Source organism: Odocoileus virginianus, chromosome 5 (assembly GCF_023699985.2).
Source record: "Odocoileus virginianus isolate 20LAN1187 ecotype Illinois chromosome 5, Ovbor_1.2, whole genome shotgun sequence".
Taxonomy (NCBI): domain Eukaryota; kingdom Metazoa; phylum Chordata; class Mammalia; order Artiodactyla; family Cervidae; genus Odocoileus; species Odocoileus virginianus.
The window spans coordinates 81,082,459-81,095,128 of NC_069678.1; the positions used below are offsets into that span (position 1 = coordinate 81,082,459).

The 12,670-nt window shown below is 48.1% G+C and overlaps 1 protein-coding gene across 2 annotated transcripts; it reads right to left on the minus strand.

The window, feature by feature from the left end:
- Nucleotides 1-11,845, minus strand: AKR1A1 (aldo-keto reductase family 1 member A1). Of its 2 annotated transcripts, none has more exons than XM_070468236.1 (9): nt 11,698-11,845; nt 6,028-6,116; nt 2,919-3,038; nt 2,656-2,807; nt 1,853-2,048; nt 1,319-1,518; nt 997-1,069; nt 771-857; nt 1-159 (listed from the first exon to the last, which is right to left on the minus strand). In XM_070468236.1, the coding sequence occupies exons 1-9, from the start codon at nt 11,789-11,791 to the stop codon at nt 94-96; spliced, it is 1,077 nt and encodes a 358-aa protein (XP_070324337.1). In that variant the 5' UTR covers nt 11,792-11,845; the 3' UTR covers nt 1-93. The 2 variants fall into 2 exon arrangements, with proteins under 2 accessions (XP_070324337.1, XP_020753059.1); XM_020897400.2 differs by lacking the exon at nt 11,698-11,845 and adding an exon at nt 11,476-11,620.
- Nucleotides 11,846-12,670: the final 825 nt, after the last annotated feature.

The window sequence follows — 12,670 nt, forward strand, 5'->3', positions numbered from 1 at the left end:
TGGATACTTCAAGGGCTTTATTAACTCCTTCTTTCTGGGGACGGCAGGACCTTACAGCCGGAGAGATGAAAAGGAAGCCAGGAAGCTGTGGTCTCAATATGGGTCATTGAAGGGGTACAGAGGGTGCCCTGCATCTCTTGGGACCCTCTTCCCATCCACCTGGAGAGACAGACAGATGACTCCATTAGCAGGAGGTGATATTCCCGCACCCTGCCAGTTCCCCTAGTTAGACATTCCAGGACATCTTTTCCCAAGAATCTTCCTGAACAGCCTCACCTGTGTACAGCACTATGACAGATGTCAGTGACAGGGACCTAGCCTCAGAGAATGCCACGGTACCAACAGCATTCCAGCACCAAACCCACAGCCTGGTACATGGCTGACTCTATCCCTAAGAGTTTACAGTCAGCTTAGATAAGGAACTATTTATTTTCCTTTCTAACAAGGTTGAGAATGCCCCATTTATACTAAGAAATTGTTACGTGTCAGGAACTGGGATCATTTTACACATAGGAAGCTAAAGCTTAGACAAGTTAAATCGCTTGCTCTAGGTTACAAGGTATTGAGAGTCAGGACTGGAACTCACAGGCTAAATGCCTTATCCCTGAACCAGATTACTTCTGGGAGCTCAATAAAGAAAAACAGCCCACTGTGTCCAGGACAGCAATCCTACCAACAATACCATCCTGCCAAGCCTCTAATCAGCAATATGAAGGCCAGAATGCTGCCCCGAATCTCACATTCCCTGATTCTGGGGAATACACACTCACCGTAAGCATGGGCACAATGAATCGCAAATTTTTATTCAGGGCATCCAGCTGCTTCATCTCCTCTGGGCTAAAGGTGAAGTCAAACACCTGGGAATGGAAGGTGGGGGTCAGGAAAGCCAGTTTTGTGAGTAGAAGTTGGGGTTCCAGACCACTGCCTTCTTAGCCAGAGTAAGGGTCAGACTGTGTCCCGGTGGGCTAAAGAAGACAGGACAGACATATCAAGTACCTGAATGTTCTCAAGGATACGGGAAGGCGTGACACTCTTGGGGATGCAGCTCACTTTCCGCTGGACCTGCCACCTAAGTGGGGGATAGAAGTAAATGAAACAGTCAGCACTCATGAGCATTTTGTCCTCCATGCAGGCTTCTCTGAGCTCCTGGAGCCCCCGAGCCCCACTGGAAGAGGGAATGAGCCTCAGAATGGCCTCTCCCGAGATAACATGGCAAGATTCTCAGTCTCATTCAGGCACTGGGAACCCCTCAACCCTTGCCTCCCAGCCCAGGAGCCCTCTCCCTAACCTGATTGTCTTTCCCTAAGACTGCCCTTACCGGAGCAAGATCTGAGCCGGAGACCGACCATGCTTTTCAGCCAGAGCCAGGACCACTGGCTCCTTAAGCAGGACAGGCTCTTCAGGATCACGCCATGCACGATCAGAGGAGCCCAGAGAGCTATAAGCAGTCACCTCCAGGCCTCGCGCTTGGCAGTGGGCAATCAGCTCATTCTGAGCCAGGTATGGGTGGCATTCCACCTAAGCCAAGAAACAACCTATCAGCACGGGGTGGCCGCAGCTGGCTTGCTGGCCCCACCCGAACATGCACATTCTGACCAACCCTGAATTGCTGACCCCCCACTTCCCCTCACTCTGCTTTTCTCACTCTCTGGACAGTTTTCCAATGTCTATTTCATTCTTTTCTCACACTTCAGAGGATTTCTGCACCAACACTTCTGACAACTTTCTAGCTATTTCCTGAAGTAAACTCATCATCTGCTAGCTCATGTTCATTTACACACACGCACACACACACACACACACATACATGCACACCATCCCCAAGCCAACTGATCTGCTTTGCTGTGCTCACCTGCAGAACAGCTGGGCGCACAGAGGCCATGCTGAGCACATCGTCAATCTGCCGACTGTTGAAGTTGGACAGACCCAGAGCCCGCACCAGCCCCTTAGCCACCAGTGCCTCCAGAGCCCTCCAGGTCTCCTTGTAGTGGGTGGAGTCGTAGCGTATAGTCCCATCAGCATTCTTAGGGAAGGGGCTGTCTCCCCGCCTGAGTGAAAGACAGCCCCACAGGTGTGGGCACACATGCCAGGCTCCTGTCTACCTGCCTGTCCAGCCATTCTACATCCCATAATCGAAGCCCAGAAAGGGTAAAGGGCAAGAATGAGAAACAAGCATGGTTTTTCACCTTTCCAGGTCATGATCCAAGTGTTAACTCCACATGGAATGCCCATTCCCCCTTCTCTTCTTCCTAGACACAGATTATATCCCCTCCCCTCTGGGAAGTTATCCTTAACTCCTTCTGCCCCGCCTCGGGAAACTGCATTGCAGGCTCCTACAGCCTTCTTCAAGTACAGAGCACGGAGCTATGGTCGTCTCCTCCCACACCCTCTGTGGGAGCTTACTCTACTGCAACCCCAGGGCCGAGCCCAGCAAAAGCTAGAACATTTCCCCAATGTATAAAGGCAGCAGGAGGACTCATCCATATACACCCTAGGATACATGCCATGCGAAGCGGCACTCCATTTTTCTGTAGGTAGATTGTAGCAGAAAAGACTGAGTACTCCTCTCTTGCTTGGCTCCTATAACTTACAAAAAGTTACTAACATGATTCCCCCAATCCCTGATTCCTAGATGAAGACCCTGGCAAGGCTCACTCAAAGGCGTAAGGCCAGTGTATCAGGTACAGGTCCAGATACTCCAGCTGCAGGTCAGCAAGTGTCTTCCGGAGGGCAGGCTCCACATCCTCGGGGTGGTGCTTTGTGTTCCACAGCTTGGAAGTCACAAAGAGCTCCTCCCGAGGCACCAACTGGTATAGGGGGCAGAGTCCACAGTGAGAAGAGCCAAGGGCACCCAGTCTTGCCCACCCTCACCTTTGGGAGAAGAATTAGAAGGAAGCTGATGCCAGATCCCTCCTCACCTTGCCAGGTCCCACATTCTCCTTGAGGGCTTCCCCGATTTCAGTCTCATTGCCATAGATAGGAGCACAGTCAATGTGGCGGTAGCCTACACTCAGGGCATACTTAATAGCTGCTTTAACCTGCCAGGCGAGAAAAGCAAAAGTTTTAACTCTGTTGGCCTGGACCAGCAACTGCCCTCCTGAGGGTCACTGATGGGGGGAGGGGGCAGGAATTTACCACTGTAGTCATCCACACAGTGGAAGTGAGAAGACAGAAGATGGCTCCAGTCTTGGGGACCAGAAGTCTCTGTGGAGACCCCAAACCCTTTTTCCTCCCCGCCACTAACTTCCAAGGTTCCTTCCTATCCAAGCAATCTCAGTAGGGCCCAGCAAAAACTAACAATATGTTCCCTGCTAGATGCTCAGAAGATGGATGGATACATCAATAGGACAGAAAGCAGAAGTATAGCCATGGAGATAGGTTCCAACCCTGAGGAGCTGGTTAGGGAAACGTGATACACAGGTAAGTAGTTCCCAGAGCAAGGCCACATGGAGAGAGATCCTTAGGAAGCCATGTGGAGACTTCCTTGGTGGTCCAGTGGTTAAGAATCCACCTGCCAAAGCAGGGGACATGGGTTCCACCCCTGGTCCAGGAAGGTTCTACATGCCATGAAGCAACTAAGCCTGTGCATTGTAGCTATTGAGCTGCGGAGACTAGAGCCCATGCTGCACAGTAAGAGAAGCCATGGCAATGAGAAGCCCATGCACCGTAACTAGAGAGTAGTCCCTGCTCACTGCACTGCAACTAGAGACAGTCTGTGCGCAGCAAAGACCCAGTGCAGCCCAAAAAATGTAAACAAAAAATCACACACATATATAAACTGAAATTCCATTTTAAATTATATATATATTTAAAGGGGAAGCCATGTAGACTATGGCTCAGACAAGTAGAAGAGGAGAAGGGAAAACTAAGGAAGGTGGAAAAGTGAAATAGAAGCTGGGCCCAGAGTCTCCCACCAGAAGAGAATAAAGCAGGCACCAAGGAGGATGATGGGTCAGTCAATTTGTTAAAAACCAGACTAGAAACATGGCATCAGGAGCAGATCCAAGGGTGTTAGGCCCCCGTCACTCAAGATCCCCATTTAGGTGCAGCTGTTACTATCCAAACATGTGCCCTTCTCACTGACCCTACTCCATCCCATTTCCCACCCCTCCATCCCTCACTCCATCTTGGCCCTGGCTCTGGCCTCCACCCCTGGCCTTCGTCTAGCTTCTTTCTGGACTTGTCCCAGGCAGTGTCAGTGCCTGCCTACAGCACCAGACTCTAGGCAGCTGTAGGAAGGAAAGCAAAAGGAGAAAAGACAGAGTTCATTCAACCATGCCACCAATCCCAGCCTAAATCCCAGAGAGAAGAGGCTGTTCTCCCTGCCAGAGTTCCTCCCAAACTTCTATTAACTCTGACTCAGATTCCAAGAACAAGGAACACCCAGGTGGGAGCTGCTCCACCCCAGGTGGGAGCTGAGTCTCTACCTGTGTCCATCTACGAAAGCAGGTTTTCATTCCCAGGCTCCCCTGGGCTGGAAGGTCTATAGCAGGGGTTACTAAACTCCAGCTAGCAGATGCCTTTTGTTTTTTTTCAGCCCTTGAGCTAAGAACAAGTTTTATATTTTTAAATAGTTATATAAGTACATAACCACCTGCATTTTGCAAGCTGTCTGACAAAATCTAAACTATTAACCACCTTGTCCTTTAAGAAACAGTTTGCTGACCTTTGGTAAAAACAGCTGACCAAGTTATTCTTTAGATCCTGATACGTGCTGTGTGTATCTGGCTACATATTGTCACCGGTATCAGGCTATATATTGTCACCCTGCTTATTTAACTTATATACAGAGTACATCACGCAAAATGCCCGGCTGGATGAAGCACAAGCTGGAATCAAGATTGCCAGGAAAAATATCAATAATGCAGATGACACCACCCTTAAGGCAGAAAGTGAAGAGGAACTAAAGAGCCTCTTGATGAAGGTGAAAGAAGAGAGTGAAAAAGTTGGCTTAAAACTCAACATTCAGAAAACTAAGATCATGGCATCCAGTTTTATCACTTCATGGCAAATAGATGGGGAAACAATGGAAACAGTGACAGACTTAATTTTCTTGGGCTCTAAAATCACTGCAGATGGTGACTGCAGCCATGAAATTAAAAGACGCTTGCTCCTTGGAAGAACAGCTATGACCAACCTAGACAGTGTACTAAAAAGCAGAGACATTACTTTGCCAACAAAGGTCCATCTAGTCAAAGCTATGGCTTTTCCAGTAGTCATGTATGGATGTGAGAGTTGGACCATAAAGAAGGCTGAACACTGAAGAATTGATGCTTTTGAACTGTGGTGTTGGAAAAGACTCTTGAGAGTCTCTTGGACTGCAAGGAGACCAAATTAGTCAATTCTAAAAGAAATCAATCCTGAATATTCATTGGACGGACTGATGCTGAGGCTGAAGTTCAAATAATTTGGCCACCTGATACAAAGAGCCAACTCATTGGAAAAGACCCTGATACTGGAATGGCAGAAGGAGAAGGTGACGACAGAGGATGAAATGGTTGGATGACATCACCGATTCAATGGACATGAGTCTGAGCAAGCTCAAGGAGTTGGTGAAGGACAGGAAAGCCTGGTGTGCTGCAATCCAAGGGGTTGCAAAGAGTCGGACAGGACTGAGCAACTGAACAACAACCTGCTGTGTGTAAGGAACCAAATGTGGAACAGAAGACACGATCACAGTGCAGGGTGACAAATGGCACCTTAGGGGTCAGCCCAGGGTCAGGCACAAAGGAGTCCCCCATCTCCACAGCACTCAGTGCAGATCATCAGGGAATGGGCTCCTTCCTATGCTTGAGGCCCTGCTGGGCCCCTTAACCACTGCTCTGGATCAGTTGGGGATTGGGGACGCCAAGAGCTCACTATGGGTCCCTTCTTCCCTTGTTTCTTCCCTCCGGCCTCCAGGCTTATCCCTACCAGATGTGAAGTATAGGGGTGGGGGTGATAGTGAAAACACAAGGACCCTCTCCCCATAGTGCCTTTTCCCTAGAAGAAGGGCAAGAACCTCCTTCTTCTGCCCCCATCCCTCACCTGGCCAGGGTCGCTCTTCCAGGTGCCCAGTCCAATCAGGGGCATCTTCTGCCCAGTGTGTAGGAGGATACAGGAAGCCGCCATTGCCCCTGAAACACAGATGGAAGAGAATGGTGTGAGGGTCAGTGCTGTTGGGGAGACTGGTCAAGGCTCCTGTAAAACATGGGAGGAAAGGGGTACAGAGGTGACAGGAGAACAGACACTGGGTCACGTGTATATGCCTGGGAGCAAAGGTGGCTGAGACAGGGTGCCCAGAACCAACCAAAGCCAGTAGCTCCCAGACAAACACTAACAGGACCACCAGTCTGGCTGCCCTTCCTTTCACCAGGCTAAGGGTCTGGTTAAAGAGCTCTTAAACCTAAAAACAAAGGCGAGGTGGCTCCCCAGAAGTACTCAACCTTGACTACATGAGGTCTCAAGCCAGTATAAGATAAGCAAAGGCCTTTATGAGACAAAGGGAAACCAGGTGACAGACAGGCTCAGGATCAAAGGATGAGATGAACGTTCCAGGAGATTGTTAGCATTACAGAGACTGGGTCCCTCTCACAGAGATCTGATCAGCCATGCTACTAGGCCTGAGTGGGCTCTTACAAGGGAAGTATCCTATTTTTTAGATTAGAAAAAAAAAAAACAGGCCCAGGGAGATAAAGTTATTTGCCCTAAATCAACAGCTAAGTGACAGAGAGAGCCAACAATTCAAGGAGCTGATAGAAAAGGCAGAAAAGGCAAGTGAACACAGGCCAATAAAATACATGTGCTATGCCTCACAGCAGAAAAGCAAGTGACTTCTGTAGGGCAAGGACAAGAGAATAATGACATTGTCTTTTTTTTTTTTTTCTAATATTTATTTATTCAGCTGCACCAGGTCTTAGTTGCAGCACACAGGATATTCAATCTTCATTGCAGCATGAGAGATCTTTAGCTGTGGCACGCAGGATCTTTTAGCAGCAGCATAACTCTTATTTGCAGCATGTGGGATCAAGTTCCCTGACCAGGGATCGAACTCAGGCCCTCTGCATTGGGAGTGCAGAGTCCTAGCCACTGGAGCACTAGGGAAGTCCCAACACTGGCTTTTAAGATGAGTCGGATTGTCCCAAGAGTAAAGGGAAGGACCTCCCTGGTGGCACAATCTGCCTGCCAATGCAGGGGACACTGGTTCAATCCCTGGTCCGGGAAGATTTCACATGCCCCAGAGTAACTACTGAGCCTGAGATCCAGAGCCCAAATACTTCAACAACTGAAACTCTGCTGCCTAGAACCTGTGCCCTGCAACAAGGGAAGCCACCATAATGGGAAGCCCAAGTACTGCAACAAAGAGTAGATTCCACTAGCCTAAGCTAAAGAAAGCCTGCGCAAAGTAACAAAGACCCAGTGCAGCCAAAAATAAATTAATTTTTTAAAAAAAGAGTAAAAGAGGAGTCTTTCCAGGAAGAGGAACCAGACACAGAGCTTCAATGCAGTGGAAAGCAGTAAATCACAGGTATCTAAAAATTTCCAAGTGAACAAAGCACATGGATAACTGTAACAACCCCATTTGGAGAGCTATGAAAATCAGAAGTCTCCAGTGGCCCAAGAATACTCATTCAGTCAGCAGATGATGAATGGTCTTACGCTAGACACAAGAGACACACATAGTCAAACAGTTCTTGCTCTCTGGGAGTTCATGTTCTGGTCAGGAGAGGACAGAGGATGTCACAACCCATAAGACGGGACCAAAACCTGCACAAGAGCTACAAGAGAAAAGTGACCTGGCTGGGATGGCTTCTTGGAGGTGACATGGGAGTCAAGCTTTGATGAACAGGATTTATTCAAGAGAAGGGAAAGGAGAAAGAGGGCTCACCCCAAGAATCAATATAGAAACAACCTTTTCCCTTGCTCTTATCAATACTGTAAATATCACTCTCTTGGGGTTGAGTTCATTGCTGGTCAATACCTTTATTATCATAACTTTTGTTACCAAGTTCAGAAAGGATATCAAGAATATTATGGTAGAGTAGGTAACTGGATAAGTTGCAAGTATAACTGACACACCAACACTGCCCTTCTTAACATTTCTGACTCAGGAAGAATTTTTTTAAGGTTATTATTTTATTATTTATTTATTTTTGCCTTGTGCCAAGTAGGATCTTTGTTCTCTGACAAGGGATCGAACCCACAACCCCTGCACCCTCTGCGCTGGAAGTGCAGAGTCTTAACCACTGGACCACCAGGAAGACTCTTATAGTCTAGTGGGCTTCCCAGAAGGCTCAGTGGTAAAGAACTTCCACCTACCAATGCAGGAAACACAAGACCTGCGCGTTTGATCCCTGGGTCGGGAAAATCCCATGCAGTAGGAAATGGCAAACCATTCCAGTATTCTTGGCTGGAAAATTCCATGGATAGAGGAGCCTGGTGGGCTACAGTCCATGAGGTGGCAAAGAGTTGGACCTGACTGAGCACACACGTACACACACACATACACACAACCTTTTGGAGACCACCCTTTCTGCTAAAATGAAAACAATTCAATTTGGGCAGCAAACCATGGACCACTGAGGGCAATACTCTGTTACCAAACTTCTCAGGGACACAAACTGTCCAGGATCAGGCAAACATGTCTGTACTTCACAGGAGGAACTAGCCTGCTGGCTGCTGCCAGGGACTGTGGCTGGTTTCCTGGGCTTGATCTTCAACCTGTGATCTCTTGGCCTCTGCCAGATTTCTCAGAACATAAGGGTTGGCTCTGAAACTACACCTGGGCTGAGAGTGTGAACAAAAACCTGGCCTGGGGGGAAAAGGAAGAAGAAACCTGAAGCTTGCCTCTCCCCTTTCTTTTGCTTGTGAAACTGAAAACCAAAAAGGCAAAGGATTGAGGGGCAGGGATCAGAGGAAGAAACACTAAACTCAGATCTTCAAAGAACAAATGCTCCAAAGGACAGGTGGAAGGCAGAAGACAGATGTTTTTCTCTATCAGAGGACAGGAAGTCATCCTCTGCCAGCTCCTGACTTCCTTTCTTCTGCCTGTGCATCAGCCTTACGGCCTAGCCCTGTGTTAAAAGGCTCTGAGCTTGTCAGCATCTGCCTAGCTGGACCTCTAGCAGCATTCAGACACTCCCATGTTATCTTGGGAGAGGTTCAAGGTGGAAAAGAAAGAGAAGCTGAGTGTGTAGGGGGCCGGGTGAGGGCAGTATCAGGACTCAGGTTTTATTAATCCCAGATCAGTGGCTAGGTTCCTCCTCTCTGGGGCTTAGTCTTCCCTTCTCAGAGAAGGGCTCTGTAGTTGCTGCCAGGATGCAAGAAACTTGAAAACACAGGAAGAAGAAGCAGTCTTCACATGAGTGTTCCCTGGCTGCATAGGCCTTCCCTCTCTGCCACCTTCCCCCACAAAAAATATTGGTGTCCCTCACGGTTCTGTCCTCAATCCCTTCTTGCTCCCTAGTCAAGCTTCAGTGACAACATTAATCACTAATTCTTCCCACCCCAGTTTTATATATTCACCTCCCTTTGGACATTTCCACCAGTATATCCTACAGGTATGAAACTCAACATGTCCAGAACTAAACTTATCAAACCCAACAACAGAGCACAGAGGAAATAGTTCAGGTTCTGGAGTTGCACAGACCTGGGCTTGAATCTCAGCTCCTCCATTTTGAAGAGATATTATGCCCAAAGCCCTCTGCACAGCGTCTGACCACATTCTTTGTTCTATATACTCTGTCTCCCCAGGACTCAGGGCCCTGGATGACAAGTGTGAAAGCAAACCAGACAACACGTTCACAGTATAATCCATGGGGATCTTACAAAAGCCATCTAAAGTATCTCAGTTTGTTTGAGGCATTTCTGAGTATTATAAGATTAGGGTTTTGACAGGTAGTGGGAAGGGGAATATAGCTTCTCCTGAACTTTGAAGATGCCAGCATGGAAAGCCACCTTAAATATGAAACAGTGGCCAAGATTTGGTCTATCTGGCTGGGTTAAAAATCCTGTAAATATTTGTAAATATTTTTTAAAAGATACTATTTGCTCTAAACTGTAATGTAACACCTAAAACTGCAATACCACTCTTTGGACTTATTGATGTATGTGAAAAGAATTTTAAAATATATACTCTTTAAATCTTTACCCAACCCATCCATAGCCACCTCCAGGGCCACTGCTCCAGCTGTGACCACCCTTCCCAGAACCAGGGATTGCTCTGATCCAGTGAGGCCCCTCTCCTCGACCAAGCAGTCCCCAAATCTGACCACGTGACTCCCAGGCTCTCTTCCAGTAGTTCTCTCCTACCACCCGGGTAAAGTCCAGATTCCTTAGTAATACCCTTTATAACCTGGCTCCCACCTCCCCCATCTCTCCACCTCTTCACTTCAGACAACATATTCCAGACTCTGCAGAAGCAGCCACCATACTTGAGTCCAAGCCTCTGCACACTTCCCTTCTGCACAAGTCCCACCCTTGCCTGGCTAACTGCAGCTCACCCTTCAGCTAGCTTTAAATTTCTGGCTCCTCCCATGTACTGATAGCTGTGCATAACACTGCATTTGTGTGCTCATTTTCCCTCAGAAATTTAAGTACTCCTCAAGGTCAGGTCCTGTCATTTGTCTAATCTGGTAGCTGCTACAATGCCTGCTTCCCATTTCCCCTACCCCACACACAGGCAAACAGGGGAGATCTTGACAGCTGGAGGTGCATCTGAGAAAGTCATTGCCTCCATCACCTTCTTCCTTTACTTCTTAGACAACCTGGAAACAACGATCTCTGGAAAATAACAAAGCACTTTACCATCTCCGATTTAAAAAAAAAAAAAAAATCCCAGTGATTCCATTAGGTATTGCTCTTGTATTACATGTAAGAAAACTGAGACTTTGGGGACAGTAACAAGACTGATCAGAACCCGCAAGACTCTTCTAAGGGAGGTCGTGCAGCCCTGAGTACGGACAGACAAAAGGAAAGAGTTAATTAATAATAACCCCATCCGGTGAAGGTTCAGATTTCAGTTTGAAAGAGCACTCGGGCAAAACAGAAACATGCCCTGGCTTTCCCAAACCCAAGGCAGGTCCCAAAGCTAGCGAACCCACGCCCCTCTTGCCACGTCAGGCTTATTAACTTCATAATTAATAAAAGTCAGATTTCCTGGAAAAACCATGTCTGTGGGCAAACAAAAAAAGAAGATGGCAACCAAAACTAACTGACAATCGGTGCGTGTAGCTTTTAAGAGCTTTATCTCACTTAACTCTTGCTACAGTTCTGATGCAGAAACTGATTTTACCGCTAGAAAACTGAGGGCCAGAGAAACTGAGGACTTATGCAAGATCATTTAGAGAATAAGAGGAAGTGCAAATCCGAAACAAAGTCTGGCCGCCTCAGAGCATTTGCTCTTCGCTCGAAACATGGGGGCGGACACATCTGGAGTAAAGGTTCGAGGCCATCTCCACTGCGCCAAAGAAACAGGGCAGCAGAGGAGAGACTCACCTCGGCACAGAGCGTTAACAGGGTAGTGTGGCTTCTCAGCTCAGTCCTGTGCCCTGCTAGCCACCAAGTAAGCCTCAGCTTCCGGGACTGGTGGGCAGCAGGAGAAACCCGCCTGAGCTTGGAGGCAGGTACTTAAGACTGGCGGCGATGAGGAAGCTCCTCCCAGAGGAGTGGCCGGGGCCGGGCGTTCAGCATCACGCGCGTGGTGGACCCCGCCCCTACCTCCAGAAAGAAGTCGAGGAGTGAAAGCCTGAGCTCGGAGGCTGCACCATCCATTCCGCAGGATGGTGATGAGTGGATTGCCCACGAGCATCATGCGGAATGTGGGTCCACACAGCGTGTCCTACTGTGGAGCTTGGACACTGCACACCACTGGTTTGGCGAACTCCCGCGTGAAAGGCACGCGCCTAGGGTCACGTAGGCGGCCCCGAGGGCGGGACCAGGCCGCGCCTCTGCCTGGCCCACACTGCACCGCGCGCCGCCTGTAAGGCGGCTCTGGGCGGTCCCTGCTCTTTCTCCTGCGGGAGGGAGACTCCGGCGGCCTCATGGCGGCTTCTTCTGCAGTGGGCTCTTCCGTCGCTCCACCGAATAAAACATAATTCAACTTTTAGACTGGCAATATGTTTTTTATTCATTAATACATACATAAAAATGCACAAATCTTAAACATACAACTCTGATTTTTTCTTTTTCGTTGTAATCACCATCCAGTGCACTTGCAGTCTGTACTCTGCCAGCGCGACTCTTCCCATTTTTTAAGCTTATTTATTTCTCGGCCACACTGTGAGGCATGTGGGAGCTTAGTTAAACAAACCAGGGATCCAATTTTGGCTCCCAGCATTAGAAGGTGGATTCGTAACCACCTGACCGCAGGGGAAGTCCCTTCCCCATCATTTGTTTATAGCCCAGATTACTCCCCATTGTCTCTCCAGTAGAAGTGGTGTCCCCTCCCACCAGAAAAAAGAAGTGGTGTCCTGTTGAACTAAGTCTCCAACATTTCACTTTTTGGGCTCCAAAATCACTGCAGATGGTGACCGCAGCCATGAAATTAAAAGATGCTTACTCCTTGGAAGAAAAATTATGACCAACCTAGACAGCATATTAAAAAGCAGAGACAAAAAAATAAATAAACAAAAACAGAGGCTTTGCCAACAAAAGTCCGTCTAGTCAAGACTGGTTTTTCCAGTAGTCGTGT